General features: G+C 45.2%; 2 protein-coding genes across 2 annotated transcripts in view; one reads left to right on the plus strand and one right to left on the minus strand.

The window, feature by feature from the left end:
• Nucleotides 1–1,520: 1,520 nt before the first annotated feature.
• On the plus strand, nucleotides 1,521–3,397 carry F2RL3 (F2R like thrombin or trypsin receptor 3; the record flags this gene model as incomplete). Its single annotated transcript, XM_082010848.1, has 2 exons — nucleotides 1,521–1,667; nucleotides 2,322–3,397. The coding sequence occupies exons 1-2, from the start codon at nucleotides 1,577–1,579 to the stop codon at nucleotides 3,395–3,397; spliced, it is 1,167 nt and encodes a 388-aa protein (XP_081866974.1). The 5' UTR covers nucleotides 1,521–1,576.
• A 5,335-nt stretch (nucleotides 3,398–8,732) lies between these two features.
• CPAMD8 (C3 and PZP like alpha-2-macroglobulin domain containing 8) overlaps nucleotides 8,733–14,013 on the minus strand; it is a gene marked incomplete at its 3' end in the record, with an annotated part of 54,255 nt that continues 48,974 nt past the window's right edge. Inside the window, exon 42 of the mRNA XM_082011086.1 lies at nucleotides 8,733–8,902. Within this exon, the coding sequence (XP_081867212.1) occupies nucleotides 8,733–8,902 (170 nt within the window). The remainder of the gene's footprint in view (nucleotides 8,903–14,013) is intronic.

Consider the following 14,013-nt stretch of genomic DNA (forward strand, 5'->3'; position numbering starts at 1 on the left):
TGGAATAGAAGAATCTCATCAAACAGCAGCCAGGCTCAGATTTGCAACCTTCACAGAAGAGGCCATTCATAAGCTGAGGAGAAAGAACTGAACTACTCCTCAGGTTGCCAAACCAAATTTACAGTTCCTACTGCCCGGCCTCTGGCTTCTGTCTTTACTCCCTTGCAGCAGAGCCAGGCAGGGGACTGGAAAGCAAAAGCCTAAAAACCAGCAACGTCTCAAGCTCTGACCTTCTGCCCCACTGGCCCACCCGCCTGATGACCACTGGTCATGCTCGGGCTCTTACACAGGTGATGAGATGCGATTTGGGACTTTCCCAGCAATGCTGCGCAAGGCAGAGCATGGAAGGGACTTACACTCCCAAGGAGTTAGAGGGAGGGGGACCACGCAGCAAAGGATCTTATAGGTTGAGGTAACATCTGCCAGTCCCTCTTACAACATGATGCGAGCTGTCTTCTCCATACAAGCAGCAGGTACATGGCAGCAGCATGCCGCTGCTCCAAGCTGTTAGCTAACGCAGCGCGCCCGACCCTCCTGGGCGTTTGCTGGGTGGAGACCAGAAAAACACGGCTCTTCTTGGGCAAGAGCGACTGAAATTCCCCATTATCTGCCCAACAGCAGAGTCTTCCTGTGCACCCGTGGCAGGCCCCTTTCCTGCTGGATGGAGCTGCGCTCCCCGTTCCTGGTAGTTTATCAGCGGAAGCAGGGTCTCCTTCGAGCCGTGAGACTTTGCCACTTATCGTTTGTACGTTATGGCACTCCAGGCGGGGGCTAGTGCTGATTCAGATGCAAATAGCTCCAACCCACAGGACTTTTAATCAACCTGAGATCAAGAAGGAAGGTGCAGGAGCTCTGTCCCCTGTTTATTTCTGCTCTTGCTCCCTGGTTAAAGAAACGAGAAGTCTGAAAGGCCCAGCCTGACCTGGGGATTGCAAGACAGACACTAAAAACCCTTAATGGCTGCAACAAGAGGCTGCAGGAGCCGTGTGTGATCCCTGGGAGCTGGGGAGGTTTCTCTGGATCCGCAGCTCTCCTGCAATTCCTGTTTCTGTGAGGGGACGATATCTTCTCAGCTTGCACAGCCAGAAAGCATTTTGAATCAGGGTGTGGGGAAAGACCTTGAATCTCACACAGAGCCACTTGGGTCTCTCTTGGGTGGAAGGATGCTTGACACAGGAGGTCAGAAGTTCAGTTTACACTCTAAACCAAATTCAAACTGCATCAAATCTGACCACATTTGTTATTTCCAGAAATATTCTCGAGCAGGAAGGAGGCCCAAATGAGTCACTCGAGCCATCGGCTAGCTCTGACGATGAAGTACGGCCCCAATATACTGTGGACCTGGATACGTAAACCCCTCCCAGTCCTGCGTCTGACACTGGAGCTAAGTCTCTGCTTGGGCAACACGTACTCGTGCATGTCGTGACAGCCCCCATACGCCTCATCCTTCACGGGATAAGCCTGTTGCTTCCGTGAGTTAAGGACTAAGAGAAGGAAATGCGTGGGCAGGGTCACTAATACTGCCTTTCCCACACGGCTCTGAGCACAGCAGTGCACTGTTGGATCCTGCGCCAGAATGGAGACCCTCGGGAACGGACGACTGTCACACAGGCTTGTGCTGTGCTGTGCCTTTTGGGGACTCTGCCTGGCCTCTCCAGACTACGATGGTGAGTGCGTATCTTTGGGTGAAAAATTGCTGCTTCTTAAAATATTGGATACTTGGTACCTTTATAAGAGCCCTGAAAACTCATTTTTTTAAAGCTATCACATGGGAGCACACTCTAATTGAGATTTGTCCATGCTCTAATTGAAGCAGGAGGTCATAGAAGGTGATACAGAAGAAACTGGGGTGGAAAAAACTAGAAGGAGAACGAAAAATTAGAGGAAAAGTAAAATAGCACTTGAAACCAAAATCTTTAGCTGAAAGTTAGACTCCCACAGCCACGGCTTTGCTCTGGAGTGGCCCCAGATCTTGGGACTCTTTTGAAAGCCAGGTAGAAGAATTGCTCTCTGGTTCCCCAGGCCTGCTGGTAGTTGTACAACATAGCAATCATTTGCAAGCTGTGGGAAACCACACGACAGAGGAATTGTGTAAATTGTCAGTAAGACTACTGATGATTACTCCTGCATGCCTTACTCTGTTAGCCAGCTTTTTCTACCCATCACACAACAGCGTTTTACAGAATACTCTCACCTTTAGGAAGCCCAACGTAAAATGCAAAACCGTAGCCTTTGGGGCAGGCGTTATGTATGGAGCCTGCTCCGCAAAGTACAAGGGTAACTGCACAAACAGCAAGTAACAGACTGCGTTTATCTGACAGATTACTCGCAGAACAGCACCAACGAGCAGGTAACGACCCCAGAGATCACACCGTGTCCTCGAGCCATCCCCGGGGAAAAGGCAACCATAAACAACATCACCTACCTGTTGATACACGAGGCCACGCGCTCCCAGCTGGGCAGCGCGGTCACGGTGCGGCTCATCCCCTGCCTCTACACCCTCGTCTTCCTGGTGGGGCTGCCCTCAAACGGGCTAGCCCTGTGGGTCCTGGCCAGCAGGGCTGAGAAGCTGACATCCACTGTCTTTCTGATGAACTTGGCTGCAGCAGATCTGCTCCTCACATTGGTGCTGCCCTTCAAGATTCTCTACTATTTCCTGGGGAACAACTGGCCCTTTGGGGAAGGCCTGTGCCGGCTGACCACAGCTTTCTTCTATGGGAACATGTACTGCTCAGTGCTGCTGCTCACATGCATCAGCGTCGACCGGTATCTGGCTGTGGTGCATCCTTTCTTTTCACGCTCTTTCCGCACCCCTGCCTTTGCTGCCTGCACCTGCACGGCCATCTGGCTCTGCGCTGCCGTCCTCACCCTGCCGCTGACTCTGCAGCAGCAGTCGTATCCCCTGCACGGAGCAGACGTCACCATCTGCCACGACGTGCTCCCCAGGCATGAGGATGACAGGTATTATTTCTATTACTTCGTCTGCCTGATTGCCTGTGCTTTTCTCGCTCCTCTGGTGGTGATGCTGTTCAGCTACTGCTCCGTATTGCGAGCCCTCCTGGACAGTGGGAAGCGGTACTCCTACTCTATGAAGCTCACAGCTCTCGTGCTGTTCACACTTGTGGCCTTCTACACACCCAGCAACGTTCTCCTCCTTGTTCATTACTCCAGCTACGACTCCAAGCTGTATGGCAACCTGTACCTCAGCTACATGGTAAGCCTGGCCATCAGTACCTTTAACAGCTGTGCTGATCCCTTTGTCTACTACTACGTTTCTGAAGACTTTCGGGACAAGGTGAGGAGGAGATTCTTCAGTCACAGAAAACAAAACACCACATCCCTAAAAACCTCCAAGGAAACAATCCCTCAAAAAAGTTCCAAAGATTCACTGGTATAAGCCTCCATCCCAGCTCCCTGCCCGCAAGTCACTCACAACATACAGCAGGGATGAGATGAAGATAATGCTGTGATTCCACAAGTTTCATCCAGAGCAGCGAGCAGTATTTCCCAGGAGACAAGTCCCTTCTCCTGTCCGCACTGGAATAAACCTGGGCCACAGGATTCCTCGAGAGGTGTGGAGTCCAGACAAGGTGTGGAGTGCTGAACATGTATAGATCTGTCACTGGGATACTGCATGCAACTTCTCATCGGGTCACATATTGCCAGGGATGCTCTTGCCAATATAGCTAGGTCTGGTTTTTCTAATGCATCTTGCAGACAAACTGCTATTTCTTTTTCTGCTACTGACTTGCTTGCTGTCCTTGAACGCCTACTCCCTTCACCTAAAACTGAAAAAGAACAGGCACTTGCAAAACCAAATTTCTAAACATTTCCAAAGTACTAGGAGGCACCTATGTGAAAGGTACTCTCCTGAACTAAAATATTCTGTCGAGAGAATGTGGAGCGCTGGCTTTTCCAGCAAATACGTTCTTGGCTTGATTAGTAAGCAACACCATAGTAATGTCAGTCCGTTCTTGGTAACAAGTGTAAAAATCCCATTCGCTAATCCCTATTTTTGCAAATGACCTTCGACACCCATAATTTCTTTGGGGCAACGATTGTATTAATGTATTTTTATAAGAAATTATTATGTCTCTTGAAGGGAAATATTAAAGAAGAAATTGAGAAAACCCTCACTCTAGAACTCCACACTTCTTTTGTGTAACGTCACACACAGTCAAGAACTGTCTCTATGAAACAGGTGACCAAGCTTTTTGCTTATTGGAACCTGTTGCAAAATTGACAAAATGCAGCCAGCTCATCTCAGACAAAACTAGGGCATATCCCAGTAATCAGCAAGGTAGAAAAAGTGCAATAAACCTCCTTAGAGTTACTGAATTCTTTAGTTTTACTGGGACAGACATGACTTCCGTCCTCAGCATAACCTGTGATCAAACAAGCCTTACAGCCTACAACATGAATAAGAAGAGGCAGACAAGAGTGTCTTAAAATCAGTTTTTAATAAAATATTTATCAGAATCTAAAACAAACCTTTTTCTGGACTCAGACTTGCTAAGATTTGTGTGAACAAAACAAAAATGGTCACAGAACTGTTTGCATGTACATGTATGTGCGGGGGTGAAATGCAGGTGAAAAACTAGAGCCTATATCTCCTATGGGTGCAGTACTGCACGTGCAGAGGATGTGCAGGAGACCTGGTGCAGCCAGGGCTATTGCCACTCAGTCAGAAATAGCAAGTACCAAAAAAACCCCAAAACCCAAAGTGAGCTGAGGTTATCTAAACAGATGATCTATTCACAGAAATGAAAACCAGGTTATTGTGCATTAAATGTCAATAGTCAATGCCAGTAAAGCAAGTGCTGTTGCTTCAATGATGTTCTTCAAGCAAGCTGAACATTTCTTCTGATATTTGTTTTCTACTGAGGCTGATTAAGGAAGGAAGGAAAGAAAGAGGCAAGACCAAAACACTTGGACAAGAAAGAACAAGGAACTATTGCTTTAAAATAAATACCATGGTAATGATTACTCTGCATAATGTACAGTTACAAATATATAAATATTAATTTCATTGAAAGGATCGCAAGCAAAAATCACTGATAACTAGCACTGCTGCAGCTATTCAGTAACATAACTTGATGTAAGTAGGAATCTCTGTGTCTTACAAACCCACTGGCACTTCTCTCCTTTTGCAATGAGGAACCATGAGAAAAAGGAAAGGAGAAGCATCTCTGACAGAGGGAGGCAAACATTTCTAAGCCAGAAACACTTCAAAGCCCAAGGCAGCAGCAGGTCTGCTGTCCTTGCTGGCTTTCCACCACCAAGCTGGTCTCTTCCTTGGTGGGGAAAAAGAAAAAAAAAAAAAAAAAAAAAATCAATCGCTTCTCCCCAAACTACAACTGGCTGGTCTTCACAAAGTTGGAGCCTGAGTTTTCAGTGCTGAGATGTCCTTGTGTTCTCAGGGATGGGAGTGTGACTGATAAGCTTCAGAGTCAGAACTGGGCCAAAGCCTAGGAATAACATATGGAATATGCTGTGTCCAGTGGTTCTCATGGACCTAGTCCTAGAGTTTCTGTATTCCAAGTAGGATTTTGAAGTATGGAGGAAAAATAATCTAGGAAATTTTTTTTCCTAGATAAGAATTAATTACAAGAAGCACGAACAACAGATCTGGGACAGGGGAAAGCTATGGACAGAGGGACCATCAGCTAAGGTGGAGAAGAGCGCAGAGACCTGCTCCTTTACTCCTGTGATAGGGGAGAAAAGACAACCACAACTGTGTAATTGCAGGTTCCTTTATTCAATTCCTTATATAAAATGACCTTTTTTTAACTATAGAAAGTAGCTAGTTCGGTGTGGCAAGACTTGGGGGGAGGTGGAGGCTGCCAAGAGCAGATGGACTAGTGATTTCCCTGACAGTGCCAAAGCTGTGAAGAAGCACTCAAGGTGAAGTCAGGCACCAGGATCCACAAACCCTGGCACGTTCCCTCACACACACCGACCTGTTCTAACTACCTCTGCTTAAGGACGCTAAGGCTGCTCTGCCTTTGCCTTGTGAGGGTCCAGGTCTCTCTGGCTTTTCTCCTAGTCATAAAAGAGAAGTAAGACTCCTCTGCCTCAAACAGGTGAGTGCGCTGGCACACAGACACCCCACAGAACAAGGCCATGATTGATGGGCTGGCACCATCAGGAGGAATTATTTAGCTGGCAGCAAAGGGGAGATGTCTGCATCTTGAATTAGTATGTTACATGTACCAAAGCCTGAGGAAAGTGAAGAAAGTCATGTTTAATACTTGGCTGAAATTCCCTACCTTCATATCTCCTTGTCCCCAGTGGTGATGCTGTCTGACTGCCCAAGGATCTATGAGAGGACCAAGCAATACAAAATGACTTCAAATATCTATCCAGAAGCATACAATGGGCAAGGCAAGGAAACTAAAGCCAGAGAGGGACAGAGGACAGGAGGCTGAAGAACTCAGAACATAGGTCTCATCTTTTGTGGGAAGCTAGTCACACAGACATTATCAGGGTGACTAAATGTCTCATTCTCCCAGACTCAAAGCATTAAACAGCTGAGGCTGGAACCAGCGAACAGCAGGGTTTGTATTGTGCAGCTTTGATATTTAGAAAAGAAGAAAAAAAAAAAACAACTCTCATTGCAGCTAGGTCTGTTATTTACCCAGGGGATAAATATTGACTCAGTCCTGTGTGTGTACACAATAGCCAGCGTCTGCCAGGCCAGTTGCTTACAGGAGATGGAATTTAGTTTAAAGGCATTTATTTACCTGCCAGACAGGAATGCAGCCGCCAGCGCTTCCGCTGTGCTGTGCGGACACAGTGAGGACACGGTCTGTTCATGCACACTGAAGAGACGTGGCAAAAACCTCTGCTGAGAAGCAGTGGGTACATATGGGCAGCAGCCACGTCAAGATCCTGTGAGGAGAGCTCAGAGCAGCCACGAAGGAAGGCTTGGAAGCTTGCCAACAAAGCAGTTCTGAAATTTCTGGGAACATCAAGACCCAGACCTTCATGACAGCTACATTCTGCAAATATCTGGCCCCAGACAAAAAGGATTGGAAACGACGTGTGCCCAACTTCTGGGATACCTCCTGTTTTGTCCCCATGTGGACACTTTTCTGGAATAAAATTGCCTTTATTCTGGAATGGAATGTCTATACTGGGATATATTCTTGTCATGGTTCCTGTGTAAACAAGCCCTAAAAATGAATGGAGCGGGGCTTTTTCCTGTTTCCATTCACCAATAAATACCCTCAAAAGGGGTTTCCACCCCACTCTGGGTCCTGGTAACAATAGAAGTGGGAAGATAAAATATTAACACTATTTTGCAACAGGCAATTGCATGTAACTCCTCCAAAGAGAACAATGCTGCTCCAGGCAGGAAAGGAAACCAAACAATCTTGGCTCCTGCACTTTTGGAAACACAAAGCTTTTGTTTTTAGTTTTACCACATTGCTTGGGGCAGGTCAGTCTAAGGGATTCCAGCCTCTGTGACACCAGTGATTTCTACTGGCCAGCAGACCCAAGGCCTACGCGTAGATTGCCATATCCAGAACAGCCATTGTATGGGGATCCTAGTGGGAGCAGAATACAAGCGATTGGTGAAGTCAAGCAAGCGTTTAAAAGGACTGCGCCTTGGGTCAGCTTTATTTTCATGCCAGGGTTACAGGGAGGAAAGTGGCTGAGAAGGCTGCAAGCAACCCTTATCAGTACATAGTGCAACGTGAAGAGGGCTCACCCACCTAGTCCTTGTCACTGCAATGGCTGGCAAACTCCCCACCTGCAGCCACATGGTGGACAGCCAAGCCTTTCAGCCCTGACGCTGGATTTCTGTTTTCTCTTGTAAAATGTACCTCCCGACAACTCTCCTGAACGTGGAGCCACTAGGGAAGTTTTTCTCTTGCGGGACATTGTTATGGGTGCAGTAGACTTATGGGCCGGGGAAGATGATTAGCCTCTTGCTATGTCATAATTAGCAAAACACACTGATTTTTATTATTATAATTTGAGAGAAAACTTCTCAGCCATCTTTCCTCAAACAGCAGTTCAGCTAAGCACAAGGCCTGGACTTAGCTTCTAAATGTAGCTAGGAAATGGCATTTGCAGTATCCTGACAGTTAAAGAAAACACTCTGAAATGGTCTATAGGTTTGAATTCCAGCCCCTATTTTTCTCACCTAGAGGGCACAGTATATTGGTCTCCTATCCTTGGAAGTAATCCAAAGAGGATGCACAAAAGGCAGGAAAATTGACAGAAAAATAACGCTGAGTGTCTCCCTTAGCGCTCCAGATCCCCCCCACGGGGCAGCAAAGCCTACAGTTCTGAGTGCATCAGGAAGTAGTCATCGTTCGGTTTCTGTTCTGCAGCAGGTCGTCTGTAGGAACAAACTCGTACAGGAGTTGATTCTGAGCCTCTTCTCTTTATTTAAATTATATATTTCTGTTGAAAAGAGAACATAATGAAGAAAAGTCACTTTCCTATTACATATATTTGCGAAACGTCACTGGGGTGGGCAGAGAAAAGCTTAAAAGGCCTTTTTATTCACTTTTTATTCTGCAAGGGATGGAGACGTTCAGGTCACAAAGACTTTTATACACTACACAAGATCTTGTTCCTGGCGATTCCTTGCAAAAGAGGTTAGCAAGTCAGTTGTAAGAATGCCCCTTTTGAGGAATTGAGTACATTTGACCCAACACATGAATTAGTACATTATATGTTGAGACTCAAACTAGATTTATGATCCCCCGCTCTCCGGCTCACCATTCTACTGTGGTCACTACTTCCTGAATCTTGTCCACTTCTTTTAACGTGCTTGCTGTTGTCAGTTCTGCCACACTCTCAAAAACGTCAGCTTCCGACGCGTAGGGGTCTGGGTCATATTCATAGGAGTAGTATGACAGATCTGTCTGTAGCGGAGGGCCTTCCTCTGCTGGAAAGGAAACCACAGAGTCTCAGGTTGTGCTTTAGCCAAAGAAACTGCATTTCAGCATCGTATATTGCATCACAGAGAAGGAGAATGACAGAAAAGGAAAGGAATGTTAATCAGGGAGGCAAATCAGGGGCCAAATGAGTGCCTTATATGAGTAAAGGAGGCTACGCATGTCAATAGACCTGCACATGCATGCTTGGATTCACATGCCAGGAGAAAAGCTGCCGTAAAGCAGAATTTTCAAATTCCCAGCCTGAGACTTGGGCACTGGAAAAAATGAAAGAAATCGTAGCGGGGGAAAAAAGCAGCCATGTAATTTGAAAAAAATCTCCAAGTTTCATTTTAAAGTATCTAATTGTAAGCATTAACTAAGGTGCTTAAGTTAGGAACCAGTTCACACCAAGACCTCTATACAGTAAGATAAGAGTAAGAGATATCTTTGGGAACACCAGATGTCGCAGATGAGTTACACTGCACCCTGAAAATACATCTCTCTCCTTTGACTAGGTCCAAGCCAAGTACCTCAGTTAAGGAGATACCAATCCATACGAAGATGCGTAGTGTGTGCATTCTTTTACGCACCGTTTTATAAAAGTCAGTTACAAAGCTAAAGGGCAGACTGTGTTAGAGCAGTTTACTTGGTGCATGTCATGAAAAAGATCATTTTAAGCAGCTAGATTTCTTTTCAGCCCAACTGGAATGAAGATTTTGGCACCACAGGCCAGGAGTCTAGAACAAAGCCGTTCGCTTCTCCCTCAGCCTGAACTAGCAGTAGCTGAGAGACATCTGCTTCAGCACAGTCATATACCACTGAGAAACTTCCATCTTTTCAGGTAGGAACGGACACATCACAGGCAGAAACAGGTACTTATCCTCCCCGCATTCCCTGCAGTTCATACTAAGACACTGGCAGGTCACTCACACAGTACACATCCCACTCAAAAGAGGCTGCACCCACCCTCTGTGGTGGGTGATTGCTCACTGTCCGGAGGGTAAGACTGCAAAATAAAACTTTTAGGAATATCAATTGGTACCCGTTTTCCAAACTGTTCCTCGAGCCAGCTCAGCTGTCCATCTTTCCCATTTGCTTTCTGTATACACTGCTCTAATCCAGACTAAAGCAATCACTGAAACATAGTTGTTACAAGAAGGAAAAGTCCCCCTCCTCGCCCCCCGCCGCAAAGTTGGCTTTATTTAAGGAGAACACTCATCAAAGCCTTTGAAAATGTTTGTTCTCTAGAAATAAAATATCTGAAGGCTCTTCCTTGTTGCCTCCCACATCCTCCCAGCACCAGGCTCAGCCCTAGGCAAGGGAACGCTTGCCTGAAAGCGGAGTCAGTCTCTGTGTTCACTTCTTCTTGGCCTTCTCCTTGTGAGAACCTGCCAGATCATGAGCTTGTTCTATGAATGGATGATTGCTGTCCACCGGGGACAGAATTAACATCACAGACCTCACTCTTCCCAGGAATGCAGCACTGGAGTCAAAGCAAAGATGAAAGGCCGACATTTCCTGTTGCATACAAACCACTCCCCCATCTCCAAATGTTTGTGCCTAAGCCAATGTTTGCTGAACACCGATGGGGTGAAAGGAAAAGCGGCCCATTGCCAGTTCAATCAATCCTAAAAGAACAGCGGTCCTCTGAATAATACCGCTGCCAGGGAGCGTTGCAAGATGACCCCACCTGGAAGCAGAGTTCACTCTGATGTTCCTGTTAGGAGCTAGTGATGGGTCACGGCATTTAATTTTTTAAAAAATAGTAACAACATCACCAAATAAAAGAAACATAGTTCCACCTAGAATTTTCTTCCAGCTACTGGCCCTTCTAACTGCCAGAGCAGAACTGTACAAATGACATGGCTCCAGCTGTGGGGAGAAGGCTGGGGGGTCAGACAGCACGAAGGTGGGTGGGCTGCTTGCTCAGAGCCGCACAGAGTGCAACCCCACAGCAGCACTGGTACCACTGAGTACCTCTGCGCCACACTTTGACATTGCTTTTCCATCAAATACATGTAGAATCACGACATTACCATCATATCAACATACTGTCTTCCAACAGAGTCAGCTACACATTTAGCTCTTTCAGCAGAGAAGATTTAAGCAATTTCAGAAGATCTATGGAAGCAATCAAAGCACCACTTCATCAAAGAGATGATATCAGAGCTACTGAGGATCCCTGAGGCTCTGAAATCCACCCATATTTTTGTAGGCTAGTGTGATAACGATCTTAGGAAAGCCAGAGAGGCACTCGAGATACTGATACTCCAGTTGGCAACCAAAGTCCTGCTCCAGGAGCTTTCAGTACAAGCAAATATGACTGGAACAGGCTGTGAAAGCATACTAGCAGAGCTTCAATGCTCAGAGGCAGAGGTGGGTCCACGCTACTCAACAAAAACCTGTTCCGTCCCTCTGAGTCTCAGTAACTTGCCTGTGAAAAAGAACAGCTGAGGAAGGGGATGCAGACATGCGTTGTTTCATTTGAGTCCTGTCATCCTGCACACTTCCCTCTCAATCAAGAGAATATTTCTAAAGATGTGAAGACGATCTACCCATCTGTACAAAAAAAGGCTACAGTTTTAAGATCAAACCTCAGCTATTCTGCCTCCCTCACTGCAACATCTGCTGCAGACTTTTGAAAGGCATTTTCAAATGCTTTGACAATAACTAGGTGCTGCAAGAAGCACTGCATCTTTTTTTTGCTTTTCAGATGTTTTTCAGGACCATCTATCTACCATAGCTTACCTTGAACGGCATAACTCAAAAGCCGTTGTTCATTCTAGCAAACTCACTGGTGTATATGGAACTACACTGCACGTCTGTGTTTGCCAGAGTGAGCCCGAACACATTATGAAGTTCCCCACTGTTTGCTGGAAGGAAGCTGGCTCCCATTGTTTCCATTGCTGGGGTAACGTAGACAAGTGCTAACAATGAAAGCATCAATGAAACCAAGCTGAGCCTGCACAAGTCATATGGCAAATACAGAAGGATTTCAGACAATATAAACACCACGAGGTTCTCCGAGAAAATGGTATTTCCTGAAGATTAACACACCGAGGCAGTTTCACCAACCTGCCCTAAGCTTGATTTGGCTCCTGGAGTTTTGCCTCCTTTTAGGAAATCGCAGATTTAGACATGGATCGTCAAAACTTTCACTAGAAACCCAGAGCACCTGAGCCGACTTAAACCAATCACATGCTTCAATGGTAACAAACCAGTGAGTCCAAATGAGACCCGTGTATAAGGAGGGATTCATTCATTTGTTAAACTTTGATTCATGTACCGTGTGGTTGACCTGAGAGGAGCCCAGAGGATTAATGAAAATCACATGCTGGGTGCTTTTCCTGATGCAGGATTTAGTCAGTTTTATTTCTGAATGCTCACTCTGCCATGGCTGCTCAGACAGCTCAGTTCAGAAGAGTATCTGCCTTCCAGGAGACTCTCAACTTGAACGCTCACAGATCCTAGAACAAAGCCAGCTCTAAGTGCTTGTGCTTTGACAAACATCTCCTTACGGGATACAGGTTTGTTAATCTAAAATCTGTATAGAAATGCCACACGCACAAAAAAAATAAATCAGAATTTCCACTTTTGCTCTTACCGATAGCCTACTGAGATAACATTGCTTTTGTCTGTTTAGAACAGAAACCAGAGGGTTATTTTTCTTAGACAGATAATTTAATACAGATTATTTCAGAAACACTGTTCTGAAAATTTTTTGATTGTGGACTACCATCAAGTTACACAATTTTTTTCCCTAGGTAACCATATTTTTACTATCAAGTTTTTATTTGAAAATAATGTAATTGCAGTCCCATTTTGTAGACCAGCAGCAAAACACTTAGTATGGCCTTGCATACCAGCAGTGCCCTACAGAGCAGTTTGGGAATGCTGCTTTAAAGGGCTCAGATGGCAAACAGAGTTTCCATGCTGAGTACATAGCATTTGCACAGAATAAAAAGCAACAAGCATCCATCTCGGTTACTCTAACAGACAGCAATCTTTTTTTTTTATATATATATATATTTTTTTTTTTTCTTCACACTAAGATTCACACTAAGTCCCAAAACAAACGGAGGGAAAACAGGAGTGACATTAAACACTAAGACTGAATGACGTATAGAAATAGTCATAACGGAATATTCACCATGCTTTTACACCTTAATAAGAACACTGTCCATCAACTTCTGTAGAGCAGAGGAAGGGCAAAGAACAGGATGGTGTCTCATGTTGGACACATGCTAGTCTGAACTCTGGTGCACAAGAAGGACATGACGAGGCACAGAGTCTTCTCTTAAAGAATTAACTTGTTTTACCGATTTGTTAGGAGAGTTAGAGGCCAGGGGAAAATTAATGAGTGGAAAGCAGCCAGGAAAAATCTAGTCCAGTTTATTTACTAGAAACAGCATGAAACAAACTATTCTATTGCTCCCTCCACTGCTTCTTGGTGAGATTTATTGTGAGCCATGAGCAAGTTCAACATGAGTCTTGAAAAAAAGTATACGAATATATGCACCAAATAAAATGAGCAGCCAAATTCCTGGCTACTCCATCTACTGACCTTAACATTTTTGCTCACTTAGGCTCTTTATTCCAAACAGCAGCTCTGAAAGAATCAAGACTGCCAGCTCAATTTTTGCACAGAACTGCTAGAGACAAAGTTAATCCACCTGAATTCTAGTTCTTGCAATGGTTTGGTCTGTTGTCATGTCCTGTTCGCGTGTTCGTTGACACACATTACATCAGCCTTGTTTAAAATGTGATCTTTCCAGCTTAATACTGAAGAAAAGATGACAGAGTGTGTGTTATTCAAACATACCAAGGCTGAGAAAACAGGGGGGTCACTTGCCCACTCCTATGAACAATTACATAAATCTTGCATGTGCACTGAACAAAGCAGGTATGATGCAAGATTTCCTGAAAGAAAAGGACTAGAAGAGGTAGTCTGTTGCTGAATAGTTATCATCCTAAGTTTCCTTGACCTCTTCATTTTTTCTCATTTTTGAACGTTCTGTCTTTTCTAAAAGATGAAGAAATTCAGCACCTTTACTTAAATGTGCTTAAGAGCCATATATACTTTTATACAGTGATAGGATAAGCTTTAACCTTGCTA

This window comes from Phaethon aethereus (assembly GCF_964289735.1).
Source record: "Phaethon aethereus genome assembly, chromosome: 26".
Taxonomy (NCBI): domain Eukaryota; kingdom Metazoa; phylum Chordata; class Aves; order Phaethontiformes; family Phaethontidae; genus Phaethon; species Phaethon aethereus.